Source organism: Canis aureus, chromosome 9 (assembly GCF_053574225.1).
Source record: "Canis aureus isolate CA01 chromosome 9, VMU_Caureus_v.1.0, whole genome shotgun sequence".
In the NCBI taxonomy this organism is placed as follows: Eukaryota; Metazoa; Chordata; class Mammalia; order Carnivora; family Canidae; genus Canis; species Canis aureus.
This window is the reverse complement of record NC_135619.1, coordinates 32,300,525-32,316,397: the sequence shown is the minus strand read 5'-3', so window position 1 is coordinate 32,316,397 and position 15,873 is coordinate 32,300,525. Positions and strand designations below refer to the sequence as shown.

The 15,873-nt window shown below is 35.7% G+C and overlaps 1 protein-coding gene across 3 annotated transcripts in view; it reads right to left on the bottom strand.

Moving 5' to 3' along the window:
* Positions 1-15,873, bottom strand: part of STYX (serine/threonine/tyrosine interacting protein) — a 40,991-nt gene that overhangs the window by 4,686 nt on the left and 20,432 nt on the right. For 2 of the 3 annotated variants that reach the window (XM_077909320.1, XM_077909319.1), the window contains 7 exons: positions 15,423-15,520; positions 10,496-10,556; positions 10,237-10,273; positions 9,586-9,625; positions 9,442-9,492; positions 7,688-7,760; positions 819-912 (listed from right to left, as the gene is read on the bottom strand). In XM_077909320.1, the coding sequence (XP_077765446.1) occupies positions 819-912; positions 7,688-7,760; positions 9,442-9,492; positions 9,586-9,625; positions 10,237-10,273; positions 10,496-10,556; positions 15,423-15,520 (454 nt within the window). The remainder of the gene's footprint in view (positions 1-818; positions 913-7,687; positions 7,761-9,441; positions 9,493-9,585; positions 9,626-10,236; positions 10,274-10,495; positions 10,557-15,422; positions 15,521-15,873) is intronic. The other variant, XM_077909321.1, reaches the window with a different exon arrangement.

Sequence of the window (15,873 nt, the reverse complement as noted above, 5' to 3'; positions counted from 1 at the left end):
CACTGGGAGATACCAAGATCCAGAAGCACCTTACTTACTATTAACACTCTAGGTTTTCTTCTGAAGGATTTAAGCCAGTGAAGGCTTTTGTACAGGAAAAATACATCAGAACTATCTTTTGTAAAAATAAATCTGGCCACAATGTACAGAATAGACCAAGTGAGAGTTTGGATGGGAGGCCAATATCGACCTGAAATAGAATGAGACTGAGTAAAAAAAGAGATAAACAAAGGTAGCAAGGTCTTAGAAAAGAAGACACAAGTTAAAAGATTTTGAAAGCATGCTTGGATCATTAACTTTGAAAATAGGGGAAGGAGTACTCTGACAGGCATAAGGAAGAAAAGGAGAAGGGATTGAAATACTAATTACAAGAGAAAAATTGGAGTAGCTCATAGTAGTCAACCTACTTAACCTGAAAAATCGTTTCATTTATTAATCACCTTTTATTTTTATTTTTAATAAGATCACCTGAGTGTACTTAGAGCCCCTTCTCCAGATCCCTCTTATTATTTTAATCTTTATAGCAGTTATACTATTTAAAGACTTAAGTAGAAGTTTGATCTTCCAGCCAGCATATTCTATTAACCAGGTACAATGGTATACACACAGCAGAAACTCAATATAATACACATGGATTCATTATAAAATTAAAATTTGCAATTATATTGTGTTTAATATTGTGTATTGTGTATTGTCTACCCAATGTTTTCTAAATAATTTAGATTGTTCAGTATAACTTATAAAGAGCAAAAGATGCTTTCTACCCTTCATACCATCATCCTTCTCCCCAACCCTCTCTAAAATACAAAAATCCTTACCTGTAGGTCCAGAATGAACAGATAACGACCTTTCTATCTGCAGTGGTGACATCATCTGTATTGTTAATTTTGCTAGATAGATGGCTTCATATTCCTGAAAAAGATTTAATTAACTTGAATATACATTCAAATTCTTGGGTACCCAAAACAGTGATTAATGTGTACATTATTTGTATTCTTAGTTTATACTGAAAAATTTGGTGCCATACTGTTGAAAGAGTTTAGGGATACCTGGGTGGCTCAGTATGTTAAGTGGCTGACTCTTGGTTTCATATAAAGTCATGATCTCAAGGTTGTGGAATGGAGCCCCACGTCAGGCTCCACACTCAGTGCAGAGTCTGCTTGTCCCACCCCCCAACACTCTTGCCATGCACTCTCTCTCTAATAAATACATATTTTATTTATTTAAAGACTTCATGAGAAACTTATTTTAAGACTTTATTTATTCATGAGAAACAGAGAGAGAGAGAGCGAGAAAGAGAGGCAGAGACACAGGCAGAGGGAGAAGCAGGCTCCATGCAGGGAGCCCCATGTGGGACTCGATCCCAGGTCTCCAGGATCACGCCCAGGGCTGAAGGTGGCTCTAAACCACTGAGCCACCGGGGCTGCCCAAATACATATTTTTAAAAGAGAAATAAATGCAAGTTTAAAATTCTTATCATAAAAAAATTAAAATAAAATTCCTATCTCATATTTTCACATTTACTGACAAAACTATAAATCAAGCCACATTAACAACTTGCACTAGGGTATCATACACTGAACTGCTAGTCAGGCAGTTATCTGTTTTCTGCCACTGGGTGTTAGCTATATGATCTCTAACTTCCTCTGTTAAAACACACACACACATCCCCCAAACTCAAAAAATGATAAAAATAAAATGAAGTTCAGTAAAGATAAAATGTTATACAGTTGTAAAATATTTTAAAAATTAGAGTAATAAGTCACTTAATGGATTCAAATATATATTTGATTTTCTAATTCCTTAAATTTAATAGTCCTCTACTTCCAAAGATGGAAGAATAAAAGCATTTCTATCCCTCTCCCCTTCAAGAAAACAAGAAATAGAGATCTCCTTATTTGATCAAAGTAGGAAACATCCATAACCCTGAATATGAGAAGAATGATAAATAAAGAACGGATTACCAAATAGGTCAGAATAGAGGTTACCTTTACAAAAGGAGAAAGAGTGTTAGTGGTTGGAAACGGGTTGTAACACAAGGGGTCCTGGTGTATGTTCAATTTCTTGACCTGATGGTATTTACATGGATGTTTATTTACATTTTATGCATTTTCTATATGTGTATTATATTTCACACACACAAAAAAACTTATTTTTTAAATGGAACCAGACCAAGCTAGGCACACAAGATGCCAGACTCCAGAAATCAGGCAGAATGGGTACACTTTAAAGTGCTCCCAAAAAAGGTGGTGGTTCTTTTTTTTTTTTTTTAAGATTTTATTTATTTATTTATTTATTCATAGAGACCCAGAGGGAGAGAGAGAGGCAGAGACACAGGCAGAGGGAGAAGCAGGCTCCTTGCAGGGAGCCCAACGTGGGACTCAATCCAGGGTCTCCAGGATCACACCCCGGACTGCAGGCAGCGCCAAACCGCCGCACCACCAGGGCTGCCCAAAGGTTCTAAGATAAAACAAGCCCTTGTACAATATGATAGGAAATATGAGTGGGCTGTGGGGATGAGGTAGGGCATACTGAGGAAAATGTTTATGCCGACATTTCATGCCATTTTGCAAAAAGCAGGTATATGTATAGTAAGATGAAAGAGAAACTGAGTTGTATGTAGCGAAGTATCTGATCTTAGCTAAAAATATACTAAAACAGTAATTCCCAAGCCTGGCTGTACCTGAGGATTACCTGAGAATTTTACAATACATATATGCTCAAATCCCACTCCCAGTGATTCTCATTTAATTGGTTTAAGTTAGATTCCCCTGGATGGCTTTAATGTGCATGCCATGTTTATCAATACAAACAAGAAAAACCCGTGACATAAGGGGCGCTCTGCTTCTTACTAAGTTAAACCACCAGAAAAAAGTGTTGGTGGGAAAGTCTTCCAAGACAAGTGAGAAAACTTAAGCTGTTTGCCTTCCCCAACCACTACCCAGGTTCCTCTCCCACAACTTTACTGTTGGGCAAATAGCTGTTCTAAGAATACTTCCAGTACAAAGATCACCAATAATCAAAAAGGAACCACTGCAGGTTTTAGCATAAAGATGGCACAAGGGGAAAAAACCTATTTCAACATTATAGTGAAAAGTCCTATGAAGAGCATTGCATGAAAATCACACCATGAAGCAGATGAAAATGATTAATTCTCCATGAAATCAATGAGAATATGGCATTTCTGATGTGAGTTCAAAGAAGAAATAAAAGGACTCGTGGAAGAAATGTAACAATTAAAAAGATGACATACCAACTATCAGAACTTGGGAGAAAAAAATAAAACCATAGAAATAATGAATATAACAGAATCAACAACGAGAAAAGGCCACACTATCCCATTCCAGTGTAATACTAATTTTCTCTTTTCTCCTGGATTGTTCCAAATAGCAAACATGCCATATTTCCTACCATTTTAGAAAACAAATAAAATCCTCCTTAGTAACCCATTTCCCCTCTAGCTACTGTCCTTTCCATTTTCCCCTTCAAAGTAGAATTCCTAGAATCATCTATTCTTGCTATTTACATTCCTCTCTTCCCATTTTCCCTTAAACTCTGAGCAATGTTTATCCTTCCCCTTCCACAAAACCTGTTTGTTAAGGACACCAAGGACTTCATGTTCCTGACCGAATGTCCATTCTCAGCCTGTATCTTACATAATATATTATCAGCTTTTGAAATAGTGGTTCCTTCCCCACTCTTTTTTTAAAGATTGATATTTTATTTTTAAAAAAGATTGATATTTTATTTTACTTATTTTATTTTAGGGGGGCAGGGGAGATAGAAAATCTCAAGCAGACTCCACTGAATGCAGAGCCTGACACAGGGCTCAATCTCATGACCTGTGAGATTATGAGATGACTAGAAATCAAGAGTCAAGGGATCCCTGGGTGGCGCAGCGGTTTAGCGCCTGCCTTTGGCCCAGGGCACGATCCTGGAGACCCAGGATCGAATCCCACATCAGGCTCCCGGTGCATGGAGCCTGCTTCTCCTTCTGCCTGTGTCTCTGCCTCTCTCTCCTCTCTCTCTCTCTCTCTCTCTCTCTGTGACTATCATAAAAAAAAAAAAAATTAAAAAAAAAAAAAAGAAATCAAGAGTCAGAAGCTTAACCAACTGAGCCACCCAGGCACTCCCATTCCCTACTTCAAACACTTTCTTCACTTGACTTCCCAAACATCAAGCCACCCTGATTTTTTCCTATCTCACTGGCCATTCTTTTTCATCTCTTCTATTAATTTCTCATCTCCCCACCCTCTATATGTTGGAGTACGTTAGGATCTGTTTTGGAAATTCTTCTCTATCCACACTCCCCTAGTGATCTCACCCAGTTTCAGGGCTTTCAGTAGCATCTACATACTGATATTCCTTAAATATATGGTTCTTCCCCATAAACTGTGAACTTATAAAACTGCCTACTGTCTAACAGCCCTCTAATCTGACCAAAACTGACCTTGATTTTACTCCCTGTAAACCTTCTCATACAGTTTCTTCCATATCTTCCATAGAGGACTAGATTCATTCTAATCTCTCTTCATATCCAATCCATCAGCAAATCCTGTCAGCTATACAGTCAAATCCAAAATGTGCCCTCTTCTCACCTCTTCCCCTACCATTTTGGTCCAAACTAGTATTTTCTTTTGACTTGTAGGGATTAGGGGGTAAGGGTAGAGGTGGGTATACCTGTTAGGAAGCTATTGCAGCAATACAGTCAAAAGAAAATTAAGGAAACAAGTCATGCAGATATTTGGAGAAACGCATTCTAGATGTGAAGAGATACAGGCAAGTGCCTTGAGATGAGAACATGCATAGTATTTTCAAGTAATTACAAGAAGGTCAGTGTGACCTGAGTATATATAGTATGAAATGGATAGGAGGAGATCAGAATAGAGAGGTAAGGGACTACATAACGTAGGGATTTATAAACCACTGTAAATAAGGCCTTTGTCTTTTAAGTAGAGGAATAACTTCTCATAATACGATTCTGCCTACAGAGCTGAGTATATTGTGCTGAATACAGGATACTGTAAATTTCATAAGAAATAAATATGTTCTACACAAAGAAAACTTTAAAACACAAAAGGACACAGAAATTGATTTGAATAAATGGAATCTTGGAGAGGAAGACTAAAAATGTAAAGGTGTCAATTCTTTTTGAACTGTGAATATAGTAGCAATTTAAAAAATATAGGGCTCTTTCCAGTAAAGTTCACACCAAAAAATAAATGCTAAGAACTTGCCAGGAAAATTCTAGAAAGAACGTTAATGAGGGAATCTTGAGCTATGCCATAAGTTACTTATATAATATCACAGTACTTAAAATGGTTTGATACAGTTGCAGCATTAAGCAGAGCAATGGAACAGAATTCAAAGTCCAGAAACAGACCCAAGTATAGATCAGAGTTTGGTCTATAATAAAAATGGCATTTCAAACCAGTTGGCTAAAGACATTCTTTAATGTAGAAAGAGCTCTTATAAACCAATGAGAAAAACATAAAAATCTGATAGAAGAATGAACAAACCAGTCACCACTTTCACCACCATGATGACAATGATCAGAAAATCTGTTAAAATACTTTTGGCAATTGGTACTGAATGGGAACTACTAGGAAAGAGATACTGTTTCCTGGGGGGTCTTACACTATTTCAGCCTTTTGAAAGACTATTTGGTAACATCAATTTCAAATACCCCTTACCCTGCAATTCCACTTTATATATTTATCTTACAGGTGTATTTGCACATGTAAACAAAATGTACCTACCAGTTTATTTTCCCCAATATTGTTAAATCATTAAAGGCTAGAGACTATCTAAAAGGTTTATGTGGGATCCCTGGGTGGCTCAGTGGTTTAAGCGCCTGCCTTCAGCCCAAGGCATGACCCACATCAGGCTCCCTGCATGGAGCCTGCTTCTCCCTCTGCCTGTGTCTCTGCCTCTCTCTCTCTGTGTCTCTCATGAATAAATAAATAAAATCTTTAAAAAAATAAATAAAGTAAAAGGTTTATGTATGAGGAATCAATATATGAAGTTGTGATGCATATATATGTATGCATATATACACATGCAATTAAATATATTATGCAGTTAGTCTTGTATATATACTGTATTTTTTAAATGTGTATATGTTACTTTTTCAAATACAAAAATCAATTTTAAAAGACAATGTTTTTAAACAACAGGGTTAAAAGGCAAAGAAACTTACAAATTCTAGTTTTACATAATACAATTTAAAAGGAACAAAAATATTTTACATAAACATGCTAAAGTCAGACATATCACTTTCTGTTTTAAATGAAGTAAAAACTAATAAAAACTAAAAACAAAACAAAACAAAAAACCCTGTAGTTTGGTAACTGAGACAATCCATTTCATTATTTTTTTTTTTTAGGGTTTTATTTATTTGAGAAAGTGAGCACAAGTAGGGAAGGGGGAGAGGGAGAGGGAGAAGTGGACTCTCCACTGATCAGGGAGCCCAATGTGGGGTTGATCCCAGTACCTCAAGATCATGACCTGAGCCAAAGGTAGATACTTAACCAAATGAGCCACCCAGGTACCCCTAAGACAGTCCATTTTGTAATGCTCTTGATGTCTCTCAATGTGAGATTTATTCCTGCATAACTGGATAGAATCAGCCAGAGGACATTCTTCAATCTGATTTTCATTCTTGGAAAAAATTAAATAAACTTAGTTTAAACAGATACTTCACAGGTATATCTTACTTTTTAGTGCATCTTCTAGGCACCAATAAAATTTGAAACATGGAAAAGGAAACACATATAAAATAGATTATAAAAGCTGCTACATATAGTATACTTAGAGTCAATATTCTTTATCTGTGTAATCAAAAAAGAAAAAACTGAAAAATTTCTAACATCAATTATTTTCTCTTACATTTAACGATATGCCTTTAACCCTTTTGTCACAGTAATGGCAGCTTTTAAGAAAATACTTTAAAAAAGAAAGAAAATACCTTTAGCTGGAAATTTGAACTTGAATAAAAAATCAAATTAGGGGTTGCCTGACTGGCTCAGTTGGAGAAGTATGAGACTCTTGATCTCAGGGTCATGAATCTGAGCTCCATATTGGGTGCAGAGATTACTTAAAAGGAAAAATAAATAAAATTTGACTATGGTCATTTTTTTAAAAAGATTTCTTTATTTGAGACAGAGAGAGAGAGAGAGAGAGAGAAAGAGAAAGAGAGCATGACTGGGAGGGACAGAGGGAGAGGGAGAGAGAATCTCAAGCAGACTCTACGCTGAGCATGGGGCCTGACATGGGGCTTGATCTCACAACCCCGAGATGACGACCTGAGCTGAAACCAAGAGTCAGACACTCAACCGGATGAGCCACCCAGGAGCCCCTGACTATGGTAATTTTTTAATATTTAAAGTAAACTCTAGGGACGCCTGAGTGGCTCAGTCAGTTAAGTGTCTGCCTTCGGCTCAGGTCATTATCTCAGGGTTCTGGGATCCAGCCTCGAGTGGGCTCCCTGCTCAGCAGAGAGCCTGCTTCTCCCTCTCCCCATCCCCTACTCATGCTCTATCTCTCTCTTCTCAAATAAACAAAATCTTTAAAAAATAAATAAAATTTTAAAAATAAAAAAATAAATTCTACACTTAAATTACATGGACGTAAGATTTTAATTACACTACTTTCCGATTACTTTAAAGAGGAGAAAGAGAGAAGTTACCTGAAGTTGATGGACAAATCCAGCATTAGGATTAATACAAAATCTTCTTTCTTGAACATAAGCAAATGCATCTCTGAAAACAAAAACAGAAAACTAAGGTGATGGTATTATTTCATGAATCAATCTCAATTTACCTAAAATAGGAACTTACCCAAAAATTTACCTAAGCAGGAAATCATAATCATAAAGCTTATACTACAGAGAGGTAGTGAGTTGTAGTAGAAAAATGAACAGCATGGGCAGATGAAATATCACCATCCCTCTGTTTACCAGCTTGTGTTCTAAGGGAAACTGCTGAACTTTCTAAGCTTTTTCTTATTTGCAAATTGAGGATTATAAAAATTCCTACCTTGGAGGGCTATTGTGAGATGCATGATAATAGGTTTACAGCACCTTATATGGCATCTATTACATAGTATGTGCTCAAAATATTATCATTGTTAGACAAGGAAAAGTATATCTACTTCCTTGTTTTGTTGTAAAACTTAAATGAGATAAAAGAGCTTAGAATAATACCTAGCACATAGCAAAGACCCGAAATGTGGAAGCTATTTTCACTATTACTATCAAGACACCAAATAATAAAGAGAATACATAAACATAGTCTACCGAGCACTAATCTTTTTCAATTAAATAAACAAAGCATTTGTATTCAAATAATATTAACTGATACTTTTAAGCCAACCTTCCATCAAAATCTAAACTTAAAGGATACCAAACAAACTAAACAAACATTTGAGTATACTGTGTGCCAGGAATATTGATCCAATGCTGAATACAGCTCAAATGAGAGGAACAGGGAAAATGGTATAATGATGTAAAGGTTGATACAGGCACATCATGCAAAGTTTCACTCGCCATGATAAGAATTATTAAGGATCAGAAACCTCTGAAAGCTTTTTGGGATAAGGTGATTATTTGATCAGATTTATCTTTTGAAAAGATCATTCTGACTGTAGCGTGGGGGGAAAAAACACTGGAGAAGGAGAGAATACATGAAACCACTAAGAAGACTACCATTGTTAAAGCCCAAGAGAGACGTGACTGGAGCTTCGATTAGGGGATTAAATGATGATAAAGAGAAAGATAAGAGACAGATTCAAGGTATATTTTAGGATGCAAAAGAGGATTAGTAATGATAAATTTGGGAGATGGGGAGTGAAAGACAAGGAATTGCCAATGATTACAAGATTTCTAACTTGTACAAGACACACTTAAAAAAAAAGGAAACAATGTACAATGGTCAGGCATTTATTTCAGGGCTCTCTTTTTTATCTAGGCAATACGCTTGGAAAAGCTGATTTTGGTTAAGAAAGACTACATTGAATTGTGAAAGAACCTGAAACAACTTCTAGGTAATTTTTTATCCAATTGCCGTTAAAGGAAAACATAATAAATTAGCCTTTTAAGCAAGGGAAGAAATAATATCTGCATCTAAGTTTTTAAACTAGGACTACACAATTCTCTAGCAGCAAATAATTTTCCATGATTATTTCCAAATAGAACTACCTTGGCTTCTTAACAACAGTTAGCACTAACTCCCCAAAACCACAAAATGTTAGCCTAAGTAGATATATACAAGGTGGACAAGCTACAAAGGTTAAGAGGCTAATTAATCGTGGGATACAAGAGCCTGACTAATCAACATAAATAGATAACAAAATCAGGATATCAATTGCAAATTCCCAAACTTTCAATTAAGCTTCATTTTAATGAGAATTTAAACATGGCTATGTTTCAGAGTACTTTCTTACCTGTACTTCATTCCAAATGTTTCCATAATGTACGCAATAACAAAGGCAGCACTGAAGAGGGGGAAAAAATTTTAGAAAAAAAAATAGAAAACAGAGCTCATTAATTAAATGCTAGAGAAAGAAAAATAATCTTTAACTTCATACCTCCTGGAGATCCCTGCATTTCCATGGACAAGAACTTTTCCTGAAAAATAAGAAATAGTTATTCTCACAAAAAAACATCTAACTCAGCAACTAAAATAATACTAATAAGATAGTAAGATAAATTTTTCTTAAACATTTTATATTTTATACAAATCACTTGGATATTTATTTAACTTTAGAACTTTACAATTTAACTTTGAAATTCAAGGGATTCATTTTTTTTTATTTTTTTATTATTATTATTTTTTTATTTATGATAGTCACACACAGAGAGAGAGAGAGAGAGAGAGAGAGAGAGGCAGAGACACAGGCAGAGGGAGAAGCAGGCTCCATGCACCGGGAGCCCGACGTGGGATTCGATCCCGGGTCTCCAGGATCATGCCCTGGGCCAAAGGCAGGCGCTAAACCGCTGCGCCACCCAGGGATCCCGAAATTCAAGGGATTCAAAGCTGACTCAAAAATTTGAAAATACTTATAGGGATATTTAAGAAAGCCTATCCAAATGAAACAAGGAATTGGGAAAACACAAATCTGGGAATAGTCTATTACCTACAATTGCAACCTCCATATACTGCACTTAAGACAAATGTTAACTAAAAAATTAACTATGACACATAATCTAAAAATGAACACTAAGAAAATATTACTTACCTCCAGTTTGTAAGCTTCCATCAATAAATTCTTTAGTCTGAAGGCAAGACAGTGTGTTTTAAGAAAAAGTGGATTAGCATAAGCATAAAATACATAGAGTAAAACAAAATATATTGAAAAAATTTACTGCTGACTCATATTAATATTGCCTTAATTCAAGAATTTCCAAAAGGCTACAAATGCAACTATTACAAATTTTTAGAACCATAATTGAGACAAATCATAAATTATAAGTGATAATAAAATATTTGATACTTACCATGGGAAAATAACGTATTATATTTTCAACTGGATTATCTGCAATGTCCAAGACTAAATATCTGAAAATAGAATATTCTGTGATAAGCACACTTTCAGACAAAACTCTACAAACAAGAAACTTCAAAATTTGTTGACAACCATGAAAATAATGCGAAACAACTTTCAAAGCATCATATTCCCAAGACCTTGGTCATAGTTTGTATACTGCTTAAACGCATAGCATTTAAAGCCTTAAATAAGTTAACATTTCTGATATTTTTACATTAAAAAAAAAAAATCTATCTGGTTAAAATTGAAAAATGACAGGAAGAAAACTTTCCTCTAGATCAGAGTGGACCTGGAATAAAGACAAAAACTGTTTGTATTCTTTATTGTTACTCTATTTCTACTAACTTCCCCATAGACTAGAAGATTCTTCTTTGAGTAGCCCTGTGACCCTTCCTCACAATGCCACTGAGGACAATTCCGAGGAAGCACAACCCCTTTCTCTGAAAGAGAAGGTAAGCAAAATAGAAGTCTAAGGGAGCCATGAGTCAAACATCCATTGCTTGAACTAACCTTCAGTAGAGCAAAACCCACTAAAAAACCACTTGTCCTACAATTTTGTAGTTTTTTGGAAAACACCAATAAGAAGACATCATTAATATGCTAGGCTTATTTTATTTTGTGAAAAACTTCCCTCTCTAACTTATCCAGACCACCAGTTTACTAATACAACTATAATATTTAACTAAGATTCAAAATTAATTCTTAAAGTCAATATTGCCTTAAAAATTACAGTTCTTTAGTGATCGTTTAAGTACTAAAGCAATCATTTAGGTTGTCACAACTTCAATAAATTCAGAGCTTATCACAGAGAAGCTGAAACTCAGTATCCAAGGACAATCCAATGTAAAACCCAAAAGGATTCTAACAATGACTGTTTCCTAAAGTGACTATGTAGGCTAAATTACAGGGAAAAAAAGTTAATTCAGAGTCAATCTTAAAATATTCTACTACATGTCATGTTGAATATTAAAAACTGTTAGCAGTTGGAAAGCCTGGGTGGCTTAGCCAGTCAAGCATCCAACTCTTTCTCTCTTTCTTTTTTTTAAGCATCCAACTCTTTTTTAAATCTTTTTTTTTTCTTAATTTTATTTATTTATGATAGTCACAGAGAGAGAGAGAGAGAGGCAGAGACACAGGCAGAGGGAGAAGCAGGCTCCATGCACCGGGAGCCTGACGTGGGATTCGATCCCGGGTCTCCAGGATTGCGCCCTGGGCCAAAGGCAGGCGCCAAACCGCTGCGCCACCCAGGGATCCCTAAGCATCTAACTCTTAATCTCAGCTCAGATCTTTTTTTTTTAAGATTTTCTTTAAGATTTTATTTATTTATTTATTTATGAGACACAGAGAGAGAGAGGCAGAAACACAGGCAGATGGAGAAGCAGGCTCCCCACAAGGAGCCCAATGTGGGGCTCGATCCAGCATCCTGGGATCATGCCCTGGGCCAAAGGCAGATGCCCAACCACTGAGCCACCCAGGTGTCCCTTTTTTTAAAAATGTTATTTTTATTTATTCATGAGACACACAGAGGCAGAGACATAGGCAGAGGGAGAAGCAGGCTCCCTGCAGGAAGCCCGATAAGGGACTCAATCCCTGGACCCCAGGATCACAACCTGAGCCAAAGGCAGACACTCAACCACTGAGCCACCCAGGCATCCCTCAGCTCAGATCTTGATCTCAGGGTTGTGAGTTTGAGCTCGACGTTGGGTGTACAGATTACTTAAAAATAAAATCTTTTCGGGCTCTTTGTGTGGAGCCTGCTTCTCCCTCTGCCTATGTCTCTGCCTTCTGTGTCTCTCATGAATAAAGTATTTATAAAAAGATAATATCTTTAAAAAAACAAAAACAAAACTATTAGCAGAATTATCAGTCTATAATTCAATATTCTGAACCTAAGGACAAAGGGTTTTTTCCACTGGGATAAAAAAGCTGTGGGATGCCTGGGTGGCTAAGCAGTTAAGCATCTGCCTTCAGCCTGGGATCAGGGATTGAGTCCTGCTTCAGGCTCCCTGTGAGGAGCCTGTTCTCCCTCTGCCTATGTCTCTGCCTCTCTCTCTGTCTCTCATGAATAAATAGATCTTTAAAAAGGAACAAAAAAAAAAAAAAAAAAAAAAGCTGTACCTAGGACATTTTGATACTAAAAACAAAAACTATATAAATTAGAAATCTCTAGTATAGCCATTTAAAATATGGCATTATTTTTAATATATGTTAAGTCTATATGAGTGTAGATATAATACACATGTATAATAGGGTTAAGATTTAAAAGGAATATGCCAAAATGTTAACTAAAGCGTTTCCTCTTGGTTGTGGAATTAGGGATTATTTTATATTTTTCTTGGCATCAATCTATATTTTCTAAAATATCTATAAAGAATAAGGATGTCTTTTATAATTAGAAAAAAATTAAATCTAATTCTAGAATGCAGACATTCCTTGTTTGTTTTAAGTATTTTATTTAAGAGTGAGCAAGCAAGAGACAGTACACAAATGGAGGAGGGGGGCAGAGGGAGAAGCAGACTGCTGAGCAGAGAGCCCAATATGGGGCTCTATCCTGGGACTCCAGGATTATGACCTGAGCTGAAGGCAGATACTTAACCCATGTGCCCCTGGATATTCCTTTTTTTTTTTTAAGATTTTATTTATTTATTCATGAGAGACACACAGAGAGAAAGAGGCACAGCAGGCCCCATGCAGGGAGCCCGACTTGGGATCCAGGGATCAGGCCCTGGGCTGAAGGTGGCGCTAAACTGCTGAGCCACCAGGACTGCCCTAGATATTCCTTTTTTAAAATTAATTAATTAATTAATTAATTTATTTATTTTTAAGATTTATTTATTCATGATAGTCAGAGAGAGAGAGGCACAGACACAGGCAGAAGGAGAAGCAGACTCCATGCAGAGAGCCCGACATGGGATTCGATCCCGGGTCTCCAGGATCATGCCCTGGGCCAAAGGCAGGCGCCAAACCGCTGTGCCACCCAGGGATCCCTAGATATTCCTTTTTTAAAGTAAGTTTCTATTAACTGAAAAATGTATACACATGGTAAAAAATTCTAGCAGTATAAAAATATTTGCAGTAAAAAATATGCCCCTCTAGCATCCGAGACCCTGAATTTTCCTTCTCAGAAGCAATCACCAGATTTCTGGTCTTTTAGACTAGAAATTTTCTACACATACACAAGAATATATGCTTAACATATTGTATATATTTTTAAACACAGAGTATACACTGGGTTGTACACCTTGTTTTTTGTTGTTGTTGTTTTTGTTTTTTTGTTGTTTTTTTAATTGAATAAATCTTAGTGATTATTCCAAATCAACATACATAGAAATATTTCATTCTTTTTCAGGATTACAGTATTCTATTATACATTTACACAATATATTTTAGAGTATGTTGTACTGATGAACACTCAGGTTGCTTTCATTTTTACAAATTTTAATAAAGCAGTACTTTAAAATATTTTTAACATACATGCTTTTATATACACACAGAATATCTCTGATGATATTTTAAGGGTTAACAGTAGCTACCTCCCAGGAGGGAAGCCAGATGGCTGGGTTTAGAGGAGGGAAGAGACTTACTTTATTTATATACCTTTTTTCCACCTTTTCTTTTTTTTTGTATCATGTGTAATACATATGCTTTATTTTTAAAATAGAATTAAAATAGCAGTAAAAACCATTAAATGCTCAACCACACTCATTATAATGAGAAACGCAAATCAGAACTACATGAGACATCACTTTTACCCTAGAAAATTGGGAAAAATTAAAAATGCTTAATAATTCTGTCTTGGAGAGATAACCAAGGAAAGTCTCTCTCATCTACTTTAGAGTGGGAATGTAAACTGATAGAAGTCACTGGAGGGCAATCTACAACATCCATTAAAATTTTAAATGCTCATATTCTTTGTTCCAGCAATTCCACTTCTACAGATTTATCCAACTGATATATTCACACATGAATTAAATGACATGTAGATGAATACTCAATATATTAGCAAAGACTGGAAACAATCTAAATGCCCAACAGAAGACGGGTTGAATAAATTTTAGTATAGCTATATAATGGATTATAATGCAAGTTAATTTTTTTAAAGATTTTATTTATTATTTATTTATTCATGAGAGACACAGGCAGAGGGAGAAGCAGGCTCCCCTAAGGGAGCCTGATGTGGGACTTGACCCCAGCCCCAGGATCATAGCCTGAGCCAAAGGCAGATGCTCAACTGCTAAGCCATTCAGGCATCCCCCATGCAAGTTTAAAAAAACAATACAGCTAAGTAATGATATGAAGTGATCTCTAAAATATATTTTTAAAACTTTTTAAAGCAACGGTAAAAAAATAAAAGTTTATCTACAGAAATATGCTTATATATATATAATATAACCCTGGGTGCCACTCAAAAATAAGAGTGGATCCCTCTAGAGAGAGGAACTGAGTATATAAGGGACAGAAATAGGGAAATTTTTCAGTATATTATACATGCTTTTTAATCTTTAAAATTCTGCATTATATGTATTACTTGCTTAAAATTTTAAAGGAAACTTTTTTTTTTTTAAAGATTTTATTTATTTATTCATGAGAGACCCAGGGAGAGACGCAAAGACACAGGCCGAGGGAGAAGCAGGCTCTATGCAGGGAGCCTAACGTGAGACCCAACCCCGGGTCTCCAGGATCATGCACCCTGGGCTGAAGGTGGTGCCAAACCGCTGAGCCACCAGGGCTGCCCAGGAAACTTATTTTTTAAATGATACATGACCATCCTTATAAGACAGAGAAGTTTGCCGTAATAAAATCAACTTGAAATAAAAACTACATTACATGTTTGCTGCCCATACATTTTATTAATAAATCAAAGCAATAATTCTTACCTAAATAATTGTTGAAAGTTTGGTTTAACAAAGTTTGCTTCAATATTTTGTCTTATGCATATTATATGGGTTATTCCATATTTCTGTAGTATAGGTAGCTATAAAAAAGAGGGACAGGGAGAGAAATAGTTTAAAATACAAAACATCATCTTATTTTACCATAGATGTTTGAAAATATGCACAACTGAACATTAGAATTAATACAGCCACATATGAACCTTAACTAAGTACAGGGGATTAAAGCTACTTTTATAATAATATATCTGAAATGATCAGCAAGATATTTCAATGATTCAAGATTAATATATATCACGTATCCTCAATAGGATTGTTTTACACAATTTTATTTTTTTAATTTTTAATTTTATTTATTTAAAAGACTTTATTTATTCATGAGAGACAGAGAGAGAGAGACAGAGAGAGGCAGAGACATGGGCAGAGAGGGAAGCAG